General features: G+C 39.6%; 1 protein-coding gene across 4 annotated transcripts in view; it reads right to left on the reverse strand.

The window, feature by feature from the left end:
• Positions 1-11,302, reverse strand: part of fbxl17 (F-box and leucine-rich repeat protein 17) — a 694,756-nt gene extending 683,454 nt beyond the window's left edge. The window contains exons 1-3 of one of the 4 annotated variants that reach the window (XM_063068624.1): positions 11,001-11,297; positions 7,044-7,124; positions 2,207-2,898 (exon numbers count right to left, since the gene is read on the reverse strand). In XM_063068624.1, the coding sequence (XP_062924694.1) occupies positions 2,207-2,863 (657 nt within the window). In that variant the 5' untranslated portion in view covers positions 2,864-2,898; positions 7,044-7,124; positions 11,001-11,297. Of the gene's footprint in view, positions 1-2,206; positions 2,899-7,043; positions 7,125-11,000 lie in introns of all 4 variants that reach the window. The other 3 variants (XM_063068625.1, XM_063068623.1, XM_063068626.1) reach the window with 3 other exon arrangements.
• Between the last annotated feature and the right edge of the window lie 2,320 nt (positions 11,303-13,622).

A 13,622-nucleotide genomic window follows, 5' to 3' on the forward strand; every position in this document is an offset into this window, starting at 1 on the left:
TGAGCTATTACACATAAAAGAATTTTTCTCTCAAATCGAACACTATCCTGAGATCCATGATGCAAAGAGAAAGAAAATCTGTAATTCCAATAATGACTTAAGTGCAATACATCGAACTTCAGCAACTGAGTTTTATATAGAAATCTGACACAGAAGCACAAGGTGATTCATGGTGTGTTATCACATGATGTTTGTTACTGCGCCACAAGGAGAAAATTAGGACATAGAACCAAAAACTTGGACAAAGTATATTAAGCAAGAAAACAGAGCCAGAGATTTCAGAAACAAATTCCAAAGCTTCAGGCCTTTGAATGTGAAGTTATATCTGCCAAAAGTGAAGCAATTTAATTCAAAGTTAATCAAGGAGTTAAAATTGCAGGAGTGTGCAGAGGTCTCAGTAGCTCCGGAGAAAATTAAAGACCTACGAATGGACAAGGCCACAGAAGAGATCAAATGAACATGATAAGTATATCAATGGATTGCTTAACCGTAAGCCACCAATGGCTAGCAAGCATTGTGTATTTAAGTAAACATGACTTCATACAATTAGAAAACTGGCAGCCATGTTTTGAATGATCAAGTTCACACAAAAATACTCTGCTGAAAAGCAATCAAACTGAAAGGTCAACTCTTATTTTTCTCTCCACAAATGCTGCTTGACCTACTGGATATTCCCAGCATTACGTGCATTTATTTCATAAGAGAAAGAAAAAACAAGCAGAGTGTATTAGAATAATAAGATAAGATACAAAAGGCATTGATTTTGGGTTTCAGCAAAAAAATCAAATGAAGCAAAAGCACAGTTGGATGGTACATTAAGTCAGTCATGAAGGAGCAAGTTGATCACACCGTTAACAAGATGGTTCACAAAATGATGACTTCAGTCTGTGCTTAATGACTGTTATACAAAACAGATTTGCACTTGGGCTATACAAAACTACAACAGTTTCTATAATTAGAACATTTTTTCAACATTAATCTATTAATACTGAAGGATTGTTAAGCAAATCAGAATGATTGCAATAATATCAAAACTTTGAATTTTGAAGCAGAGGCTCCAAATTAATAAGAAATGGGAGCAGACAGACCCAGTCTTGACTTCACCACTGTTTATTTCAACTCTTTCCTTATGCTCAGATAGTGTAATTCAAATGTCTCTCTATCTTAGAGAAATCTGAGATTCATGATTCTCAGAAAAGAAATTCTCATCTGCCTGAAATAGGTGATACCTTAATCTGAAACTATGACTTGTAGCTTGAAATATTCTCATGAGGATATTTGAATCCCCAAATCATCCTGCACAACCATATTTTGTAGTCACAATCACTTTCTTGACCCATTTGTATCCCTTTTCATATTCTCCATCTCCTCCTCCTAATTTGTTTTATCTCCTCCTCCTAATTTTGGTTGATGGCAACCTTCACAACCGTCATCCCACAGCTACTTCCTGTCCAATATCTTCAAAGGCTTTTGTCTTAAGTTAATGCATTTTCTTTAAATCATTCAAAAGAGATCAACGCAAGTCTTAAAACAATCTGCTGGGGGAAATGCAAACACACAAAAGAAGAAAAAGAAATGAAATTGAATCAATTTGCCATGTTTTTTTGAAATGAAGTGATTGTTGGAATACAGGTATGGGTTTCATTTTGCTGAAAGGTTTTCTCAAAAATGTATGTAAGTAGCAAAAAGATGTTGACTAACAATTCCAAAGTTATAATTATCAAATTTACTTCTCAAAAGTAAATTGTACTCTTTAGGCAAATAGTTTCAACTGACCAAAAATAAAAGCAAAATATTGCCACAGTGTGTTAAACCTATTTGAATATTAATCTGAGTATATCTACTGAACAAGGCAGATTACAATATTCTAGAGTTTACAATGCTCAGAATGGGTTTGGTAAATCTGCAAGCAATATTGATAGAACAGGTACAGTACTATAGGAACAATATTAATATCAAGTCAAGTAAAAGTTTTTGCAATGACTTAGACAGAAATCATAGCTTTGTAGCCAAGTAAACACAAGGTCAGAAACAAAGATGAAGTCGGTCAAGGAATTTAACCATTCCCCTCCCCCCCAACATAATCCTTTGTAAATGGCTAGTAGACAATTTTTTAAAATTGCTAACAATTCAGATTTGTTTCTGTGTAAATGATACTATATTATTTCATGTCGTAAGTAATATCCTGTATGGTTATTAGCCTCACCTTAAGTAGTATAGAGGACGGAAGCTCATTAATATTTGGTGGTTCAGATTCCATTCTTAAATCTTTAAGATTTTCTTGAGGAATTATTTCACTGTCTTCAGATCCCAATGGGGATAATGGATGCTGGAGAAGAGATGAACTGTCACCCACGTTCCCATCACGTCCCATGTTTGCGCATTCTGCTGTGGATGTAGGCAAAGTACATACAGACACAGGACACTGTGCTACGTCATTCTTTAAACCAGTCTCAGGAATTCTTCCAACTGCAGAACGAGGTAGTTTGCAAGGTGTACAAGCTTGTACCCCAGCACATTTACGTTTGCAAACAGGCATCTCGGAATAGTCTGAACAGACTGTCCTAAAAAGAGGTGGCCCAATAAGTTTTGCTGGAACACTGGAAAGTAAACTTTTACCCTGTTCTTCCCAGATACTAAGTTCTTTTGGAGAGAGAAGAAATTTAGCACACTCTTCTGTAGTAGTCAATGCAGTGTATCTTTCTGCTAGTTTGGATGCACTTTCAAGCTGATCCTCATCAATAGCAGAAGTATTGTGAACAATGAAACACAGCATACAAGGCCCACGAAGAAAGCAGTTTTTTCTGACTTTCCGTCTTCGTTTCTTCACACGTTTACCATTTTTTGAAAGAAAATGGCCCATATAGAAGACTCAGACCGTTCTCCAATATGAAGCTTCTATAAAAAGAAAATAAAATAAGTGTAAAGTAAAATATTATGTTAACAGATCTACAGAGATAATTCAACTGCACATTTAACTTCAAATCACTATTTTGAAAGTGACAAGTGATTCATGGGTGAAAGAATGTTGTACATTCCTCTATAGTGAATTGTATGGATTAGCATTCTGCTAGTGTAATGAAAAAAACAGACTGCAATGCACTTTAATGCAATACAAATACATTTATAATTCACTTAAATCCAGCATAAATTTATAACATAATTTAAAACCCTATTACACAAGGGATAGGTAACTCAAACATTTTGAAGTTCACTGATACTGCAAAATTTCTGTTGCACAGAAGTTGACAGCCATTTAAAAATTGAAGGAAAGGCTTGATTTACAGCTAACTTTAACTGTAAATTATAGAAAATGAAGTCATAGAATTAAGTTTTATTTTAAAAATTGGTTCAAAAATCTGTTTTGTATAATCAAATGTTTGTTAACATCACCAATTTTTCACAGTCTCAACATGACTATTTTATTCAAGTTCAAATCTTCTATGTTGAACTTTTGTTTACTAGTCTGAAAATATTCGCAAAGATATAAAACTGAGTCAGAACAAACTATTAAAATTGGGTAACCTGTATTTCAAGACTAAAAACAAGTTACATTATCAATATTTAATTGTATCTGTAAAACCTCAGAACTTGCCTTTATACAAAAGAGAAACAATTTATTTCAACTGCATTTTGGAACAGCAGATGCAATGCATCTCAAATAGTTTTAGTTTAATTAGTTGAACTTTTAGTTAAATACTCCTCCTCTTAACAACTGAATACTCATCAGTATGTATACAGTAACAACATGTCATCACCATTCCTCACTACCCTCTACAGTTACCAGGTTCAGACAGATTGCCTGACATTCAGGACAGATGAACAGAATGTTATCTATTGCTGAATGGAAATTTGAAATTTGCTCTTGCACCAAGTATTGCATATTGCCATCAAAAATAACTTTGAAACAATCCAAATACTAGGTATTTTTGCAAGGCTTATTGTTAGATAAATTTCATTGTTTAAAAAGTTTTAACCAATATTTAAGCAGAACCAAATCTGTGGAAGCATACACAGAACATAAGAACAAAGGAAATACATCCATGATAAAATTTGGTACGTCATATGTATACTCTTTCATCCAGATATGGTCATGGAGAGATACAGTACAGAAACAGGCCTATTGGCTCATTATATCGACATCAAATATCAATGTCTCAGAGGGGAGCCAGAATGGGGAATGGAAAAAGGGGAGGGGGGGAAGGAATTACTATAAGATAGAGAAATTGATGTTCAAGCTATTAGGTTGGAGGTTACTCAGACAGAATCTGCTCCTCCAACCTGAGAGTGGTCTCATCATGGCCGTAGAGGAGAACATGGACCAACATCTCAGAATGGGACTGGGAAGTGGAATTAAAATGGTTGGCCATTGGGAAATTCTACCTGTTGCAGGTGGAATGAAGGTGCACAACAAAGCCACAACTTTTGTAATTAAAACCGAATTTTTAAACAAGTTCTGTCATAGATACTTCTATCTATCCCTCACACATCTCTAGTTTTGGCCACTCCCGCTCAAAAAAAGTTGCCCATAAGTAACTAAGGCATTTATTTTGACTATGATGGTATTTCATTATTGTGAGGCCCTCCGTTGTCAAATGTTGTGTCCCATCTATCTACATGATACGCAAGCCAGGGTATTAAAATATGGAGAGTAAGCTGATGCCCATGTAGCAGACTCCCCTCTCCGCACAGCTGATGAATCCAAAGGAATGGCAGAGACCAATATAATGTGGCACCAGCAGCGTTGCAGGAGTTGCCAGTCAGTGTTGAACTCAATGTAGGAGTGCCTCAGGGACTCCAGCTCCAGATATTTCCTCAGAGTTTACTCCTGAAGCCTTCCCCCGATTGGCTATAGCCACAAGGCAGCAGAGGTTTGAGATCAGAGTTTCCCTTCTCTTAGATGGGCTGCCAACTACAGCCAATGAGCTCCATCTGCCCAAAGTGACTGGTTTTAAGGCACCAGTAACCTGCCTTTACCCCTCCTCATGTCAGTAGAAATGTTTCTGTAGGGCCTAGTAGCTAAGCCACATGTGAAGGTCAGGAGCTGGACTTGGTTGTCAGAGGCTATTTGAGATGCATGCCATTGGAAACATTTAATAGGTAGTAGGAGCTTATCCTCAATACCAATCCCAGCTATGACAACCTTGAGGAAACTCCTTCAATACATTAATGGTAAAAATAGTCAATGATCTAAGGTTTTGCTCTTGGCTCTCACTTAGATCCTCTCAAGGTGACAATATTTATATGTAAAAAGCTGCTGACACCAAGACATGCCTCTTAATCCCTCTATACCTCTAAATTATTATATATTTATTGTGGAAGAATGAAGCTCAACTTCCTTGCATTCCTTTGCAAATTACAGATCCAAAAGTCTACTATCTATACCGAGTGCCTTTAAAAAGTATTCAGCCACCACAATTATTTTCACATTTTACTGTCTGACTTTCTAAATTTAAAATATATTAAAGTAGGATTTTTGAGCTAAATCTACAAAATATTGCACATGTCAAATACAAAGAAAAATTCCAAACCCTGTCAACAATTTACTAAAATTAAAAACTGTGAGGCTGAAAAAGTATTCATCCCATTTGTAATGACTACTTTAACTTTCCTCATGTGCAATTCTGTGTATTACCTTACCAACTCACCCAATTTGTTAACGTAGAAAATTGGAGGATCACCAAAAGAAATATCCCCCCTCTACATAAGGTCCAACAGTATGGTAGATTTTCAACAGGCCAAACCACAATGAGGACAAAAGAGCATTCAAAGCAAGTCAGGGAAATGATAACAGGGAATCACAAATTTGGGGAACAGCATAAGACCATCCCAAAAGCACTGAACGTAACTCACAGCTCAGTGCAATCCATCAAAAAAAAAAGTGGAAAATATATAAAACCACAGCCACACCGCCTAGGTCAGGCTAGACCTCTAAACTTAGTCACCTGAGAAGAACTTGTAAGACAGGCTACTGTGACACCAACAGTCACTCTGAGTGAGCTGCAGAAGTCAGTGACTGCAAATGGAGATGAAGTTCATGGCTGCACTCTCTCTAAGGCCTTGCACAAAAAAGGGTATTTATAGAAAAGTGAAGGAAGAAACCCTGGTTAACAAAAAACAACATATCCTTGCCTATAAAGACTTTGCAAAGCGTCGCTGAGAAGATACTGTAAAGATGTGGAAGAAGGTCTTGCGGTCAGATGGGACTAAAGTAATACTTTTTGGCCTCAACACTAAGCGGTGTACGCAGCGTAAATCTAATACTGCACATCAGCCAGGTAACACCATCCTTACTATAAAGTATGGTGGAGAAGGTAACATGCTATGGGGATGCTTTTCAGCAGCAGGAACTGGAAATGTGGTCAGGATTAATGGGAAGATCAATGCTGCTAAATACAGAGAGATCCTGGATAAAAACCTGCTCGCCTCTGCCAGAAAGCTTACACTGGGGAGGAAGTTTGTCTTTCAGCAGGATAATGACCCAAAGCATACTGCCAGAACAACCATGGAATGGCTTCAGATGAAGAAAGTTGATGTCCTTGAGTGGCTCAGTCAGAGTCCTGACCTTGACCTAATCGAACAAGACCTCAAAATTGCCGTCTTCCACCGCTCCACAACTAACCTAGCACAGCTTGAACAATTTTGCAAGGAGGTATGGGCAAATCTTGATCCATCACGTTGTGCAAAGCTAATAGAGACTTGTACAAAAAGACTACTGACTGTAATAACTGCAAGAGGCGGTTCAGCTAAGTACTGAATAAAGGGGTATGAATACTTTTGAAATACTGACATCTCAATTTGTGAAATTTTAGCTTTTTATGCTTTACAATTTTCCCTGTTTTTTGAGCTCTGCTGTGAAAAACAGCAGCATGTGATTCTAAATAAAAATTCAATTAAATTTATCAAAATCCCTGGCTGTAATACTCATTTAAGTGAACAAAGGGTTGGGAGCTAAATACTTTTACAAGGCACTGTATCCCATACCATAAAGATACGTCTAAGAACACTGCACACAGCAAATGTTATGGAACTGAACATCATACCTGATGCAGCACTGAAGACCTGCACGTTAGAACAAGCTGTACCCATGGCAATGATGCTTTAGTAGCTACAACAATGCGTATCTGGCAAGGTGAAAAATTACCAACGTACATTACGTAGATAAAAAAAAAAGCAGGAAAAATCCAATCGTGGTAATTACCTCTCAATCAAAGCAATGTAGTTAAAGCTTTCCATTGCTATTAGTAGCACTTCCTCATCAATAACTCAATCAACGCAACTTGTTTAGACAACCAACATACATCAAAGTTGCTGGTGAACGCAGCAGGCCAGGCAGCATCTATAGGAAGAGGCGCAGTCGACGTTTCAGGCCGAGACCCTTCGTCAGGACTAACTCTTCCTTCAGTTAGTCCTGACGAAGGGTCTCGGCCTGAAACGTCGACTGCGCCTCTTCCTATAGATGCTGCCTGGCCTGCTGCGTTCACCAGCAACTTTGATGTATGTTGCTTGAATTTCCAGCATCTGCAGAATTCCTGTTGTTTGCAACTTGTTTAGATTTCACTTGGAGCATTCCAAATTGGATCTCATCACAGTCTTGCTCCAAACGCAAATGAAAAAGCCGAATTCCAGCAAGAGTGACTGACCTTGATATCAAAGTGAAAAAGAAATACTCCATATATTTCTACGGTATCAAGAAGGCATGGGAAAACTGAAGTCAATGTACTTGGCATCACTGTACAACTTTTTCTAGTGGACCTAATAAAAAGACGAAGAAACTGATGATGGAATAATATCCTTCCTTCAATGACAAGACTAGAAGTGATGTTTGTTGATCAGACAGGTTTCAATGAGGTCATCTCTCATTCTTCTGAATTCCAGTGAGTACAGGCCCAGAGCCATCAATTGCTCCTCATATGACAAGCATTCAATCCTAGAATCATTTTCGTGAACCCCTTTGTATCCTCTCCCATGTCAGCACATCGTTTCTTAGATAAGTGGCCCAAACCTACCCACAATACTCCAAGCGAGGTCTCACCATTTTATAAAGCCTCAATATTTCATCATTGCTGTTATATTCTAGTCCTCTCAAAATAAATGTTAACATCGCATTTGCCTTCTCTACCAGCGATTCAACCTGCAAATTAACCTTTAAGGAATCCTGCACGAGGACACTCAGGCCTACTTGCATCTCAGACTCTTAAATTTTCTCTGCACTTAGAAAATAATCTATACTTTTATTTCTTCTACTAAAGTGCATGAACATAAACTTCCCGACACTATATTCCATCTACCACTTTTTTGCCCATTCTCCTAATCTAAGTAGTTCTGTAGCCTCTCTGCTTCCTCAAAACTACCTGCTCCTCCACCAATCTTCATATCGTCTGCAAACTTGGCTACAAAGCGATCAATTCCATCATCCAAATCATTGACATACAACATAAAAATAAGTGGTCCCGACATAGAACCCTGCGGAACACCACCAGTCACCAGCAGCCAACCAGAAAAGGCTCCCTTTACTCCCACTCTTTGCCTCCTGCCAACCATGCTCTATCCATGCTAGTATCTGTTCTGTAATACCAAGGGCTCTTAACTTGTTAAGCAGCCTCATGTGTGGTGCCTTGTCAGAGGCCTTCTGATAATCCAAGTAGCGCACAATGGTTACTTCCATTCACAATTCCTGAACAGATGAACCAATCCTTGCCTACATGCAGTAATATCGAGACAACATTTAGACATGATAAACAGTAGGTAACATTCATGCCACATAAATACCAGACAATTATCATCTCCAAACTGAGAGGATTCAGCAACATACCCTGGACATTCAACGGCTTTACCACTGTGTAGTAACCCAGCATTTCCATGGCACAGTCAGGCGAAGCTACAGAATACACTTTTACATATCTGGATTACTGCACATCCAATAGCTCTGAAGAAGCTCAACACAGCTCAAAACAAAGCAACCCTGCTGATGGCATCACATCTACCAACCCAAACGTCCATTCCTTCCATCAGCAGCACAGCATGACTGCAGTGTATAACAACTACAAAATACGTTGCAATTACTCACCACCTCACAAGTCTTTTATCTCTACCACCAAGGAATACCACCTGTTGTCAGCTTCCCTCATAGACACCATGAATTCTTGGTCCATACTGTCATTCCTTACTTTTCTAAATCCTGAATCGCCCTCCCCATAAGCCCAGTGCGAGTACATTCACCATGAAGGACAGTTGCTGCTTATCACCACCTTCTTAAGGGTAATGAAAAAAGAGCAAACACTGATCCTATCACAAACAAGAGAAAATCTGCAGATGCTGGAAATCCAAGCAACACAAACAAAATGCTGTAGGAACTCAGCAGGCCAGGCAGCATTTCTGGAAAGGAGTACAGTCGACATTTCGGGCCAAGACCCTTCAGCAGGACTGGAGAATAAAAAGATGAGGAGTAGAGTTATAAAGGTGGGGGAGAGGAGGGAGAAATACAAGGTGATAGGTGAAACCTGAAGGGGAAGGGATGAAGTAAAGAGCTGGGGAGTTGGTTGGTGAAAGAGATACAGGGCTGGAGAAGGGGGGAGTCCGTTAGACCTGAAAGAAGAGGACAGAAGGCCATGGAAGAAAGAAAAGGAGCACCAGAGGGAGGCAATGGGTCGCAAGGAGATAAGGTGAGAGAGGGAAAAGGGGATGGGGAATGTTGAAGGGGGAGGGGCATTACTGGAAATTCAAGAAATCGATATTCATGCCATCAGGTTGGAGGCTACCCAGACAGAATACAAGATGTTGTTCCTCCAACCGGAGTGTGGCCTCATCACAACAGATCACAATGGGAATGGGAAGCGGAATTAAAATGGGTGGCCACTGGGAGAATCCGCTTTTTTCTGGTGGACGGAGCATAGGTGCTCGGCGAAGCGGTCTCCCAATCTACGTCGGGTCTCACTGATATACAGGAGGCCACACTGGGAGCCCCACAGTACATGACCAAGAGACTCAGGTACATCTTACAAGTGTTGCCCAGATCGCAAAACATGGATCAAAATATGCTTGCTATATTGTGATACTTTGTGACTTTGGTAAACATATTTTGAAAATATTAGCTTTAAATGCAATTGTCATTTTATCATAAACTCTGATTAACAACTCTATACACTGCACATATCTTCCAAAATGCAAAATACATTTGAATGTTTTTCATTTATGTACAAAATAAGTTTCAGACTGAAAAATCATAGTTGAAACACATCAGTTAATGTTTTATTTTAAAGGATGCCTCTCACTAACCGAGTACAAAACCATTACACCCCAGTTAATTTTGCACTGTGTTCAACCCTGATACATGTACAGTATATGTAATAAAGAAAAAGGCAGGGATTTGGGCATCATTTTGGAAAAAAAACACGGACTGCAAAAATATCTCAAACCAAAAATACTTTCAAATACAATGTCAGAGTTTAATGTGTAACATAATCTATCATTTTAAATGTGAATACTGTACAAAAACATGTAAACACTACCATTTCAAATGACTAATCTAGGTGAATTACAAGTAGTAGAAACTGCATCAGCCACTAAATCTATAAACCCAAAAAGTATTTATAATCCTAGATTTGAGGCTAATGTTTTCCTATAGTTTGCACTGTTTACACCTGCGATATATTTCTTAATATCAGAAAATACTTTAGTTTAAAAATCACTTCTAATTATACGTTATTATAAGGCTTTACAATCAACCTTTTCTTTCAGGCTGTGAACTGAATGTGATGTTTTAAAAACAGCAGCCTCTGTTATCAATATTTAAATCCCCGAGAATTTCAACACCAGAGCCATCAATCTCGAGCCCCATGCCTGTATCACCCCTTGTTTCCCCTCACACAGTGGGGATATTCGTAGAACTAAAATTTCAGCTGCAAAACTGCTATTGACACTCGTTTAAAACAAGGCCTCAGCTGCCCAGTGCATGTCTGAAACCGTAAGTAAGTTACCATAAAGTACGTGCTACCTACCGGCGACTATTCCTCCCTAGCTTTCATGCATTTGCAACCTTGTACAGGGAGGTGTCATAATTTCTATATTTACCAAAAAAAAGCTATTGCCAGTTTGAAAGAAACAGCGAACATAAACTGCTAGGGAGCTTCCTATACTGCAGGGCCTACTTCTTCTACTGAGCACGGCAGTGACGACCGCCGCAGTTCATTGGCGCCACTGATCGAGCGTCACTCGACGGCTGGGGCCGCCCTCTGATCGCGGTTTGTGGTCTCTCAGTGCCGGCGCCGACCGGGGTCACCCGTTCATGTGAGGGTTCCTCTGCCCAGAGTTTGAAGTAACGTCAGACAACGTATCGGTAGTTTTTTTTTAAAAAGCTGATATTTTTCCTGAAGCAAACTTTGCGTGTGTTCAAAGTTTGGCGAGGCTGGACTTTTGTCTCACGTGAAGGCGTGAGATGAGTGGGGATTTGCAGTAATAATTTTAGTACAGAGCCATTCCCAAGGATGAATTGCACATTATAATGCATTTCGTAATATTCATAGGTCTATAAATATAATCGAGAATACTTCACAGCGTAATGCTCCGATAAATGTTCTTCTGTGTTCAAACACATTGTAACCTGCTTCAAGCCAGAAGCAATTAAACATCAGTGATCGAAAAGGGGAAATCATCAGAATTGCCCCTTCTCTAATTTCAGCCAGTTTATAACCAACCTAAGGTCACACCCATCTGTTGATAAAGAGCCAGTAACTTCCTACGGCCTCCCACCCAAAATGAGTAACAAATTGTTGGAAAAACAAAAAAAATCTGAAGTTAAATCAGAAAATGTTGGAAATACCTGTACTCTTTAGGACAGGTAACAACCATGGAAAGTGAAAGAGAATTTGTGTTTCAAGACCTTGGTCCCTGTTTCTATCTTTCTCTGATCAGATGCTGCTTGACCAGCTGAGAGTTTCTAGCGTTTTTTTTCTTTTACTTTGGAAACCACCCAGATCACAGTCAGCTCACTAGCCTGCTCCCACACATCTTCCGATCACAATCAGGTCAAGGCAAGTTTATTGTCCTGAACACAACTATAATGAAAACTTGCTTGCAGCAGCATCACAGGTACATAGGTGCAGACAACACCATAGAGTATAAATTCCATCATGATGAATCAGCAATTGGAAGTGTGAGAAGATGGAGCTCACTTAGGTCCGCCGATTGAGTACATAAGGCATTGATTCACGGCAGTTTGGTGTTTGAGCAGCAGCAGATCTGTGATCGGAAGTGTTTGGCAAGAACAAATTAACATAAGGCAGAGGCAAGCAGAGTGGCCATAGCTGGAGTGGAAAGTTTTAGAGTGGTTATTTAAGGCTTTGGAGGCCTGATCGTTGGGTGTATCCAAGACTGAGATTGATAGGTTCTTGATTGGACATGGCATCAAAGGTTACGGGGAGAAGGCCAGGGAAGGGAGTTGAGGAGGGGAAAAAAGATCAGCCAGAGGATGGGCATTTATTTTTATACACACATTCTTTCTCTCACTCTCCCTTTTCTCCTTCTGTCCCTCTGAATATACCCTTTGCCCATCCTCTGGGTTCCCCCCCCCCTTGTCTTTCTTCCCAGACCTCCTGTCCCATGATCCTCTCATATCCCTTTTGTTAATCACCTGCCCAGCTCTTGGCTCCATCCCTCCCCCTCCTGTCTCCTCCTATCATTTTGGATCTCCCCCTCCCCCTCCAACTTTCAAATCTCTTACTAACTCTTCCTTCAGTTAATCCTGACGAAGGGTCTCGGCCTGAAACGTCGACTGCACCTCTTCCTAGAGACGCTGCCTGGCCTGCTGCGTTCACCAGCAACTTTGATGTGTGTTGCTTACATTAGCAGTGAAACCTTTTCCAGGGTGTTACACTGAAAAGGCATGGATCAACACATGGAATTATTATATTGTAGCAATTCATGAGACTCAGTTGCAGGAAGGGCAGGACTGGCAGCTCAATATTCCAAGGTTCCATAGTTTTAGATGTGACAAGGCGGAAGGGATTAAAGGGGGAGGGGAGGCATTACTAGTCAGGGAAAATATCACTATAGTGCTCAGTCAGGACAGACTGGAGAACTCGTCTAGTGAGGCTTTATGGGGGAACTGAGGAATAAAAAAGGTATGACCAAGTTAATGGGGATATATTATAGACCACTCAACAGTCTGAGGATTGGACTCCAACATTAAGAGGAACAAATTTACAGAGAAATTGCTGATTGTTGTAAGAAACAAATTTTCCACATACAGTATTAACTGGGACTCCCTTACTGTAATAGGACATGAATTGTCAAATGTGTTCAGGAAAGGTTCCTTAATCAGTACATAGAGGTGCCAGTGAGAGAGTGTGTGATATTTGATCTGCTATTAGAGAATGAAACAGGGCAGGTGGCAAAAGTTTGTGTAGGAGAACACTTTGCATTTAGTGATCATAATGCCATTAGTTTCAAAGTAAATATGGAAAAGGATAGGTCTGGCCCACGGGTTGAGTTTCTAAATTGGAGAAAGGCCGATTTTGGTGGTATCAGAAAGAAGCTGAGTCAATGGCTGAATGGCGTAATTCTGCTCTTATGTCTTACAGTCTAAGGGTGGATTTACTGGCAAAGATGTACTTCGTCAGTAG

The sequence above is a fragment of the Mobula hypostoma genome, chromosome 16 (genome assembly GCF_963921235.1).
Source record: "Mobula hypostoma chromosome 16, sMobHyp1.1, whole genome shotgun sequence".
In the NCBI taxonomy this organism is placed as follows: domain Eukaryota; kingdom Metazoa; phylum Chordata; class Chondrichthyes; order Myliobatiformes; family Myliobatidae; genus Mobula; species Mobula hypostoma.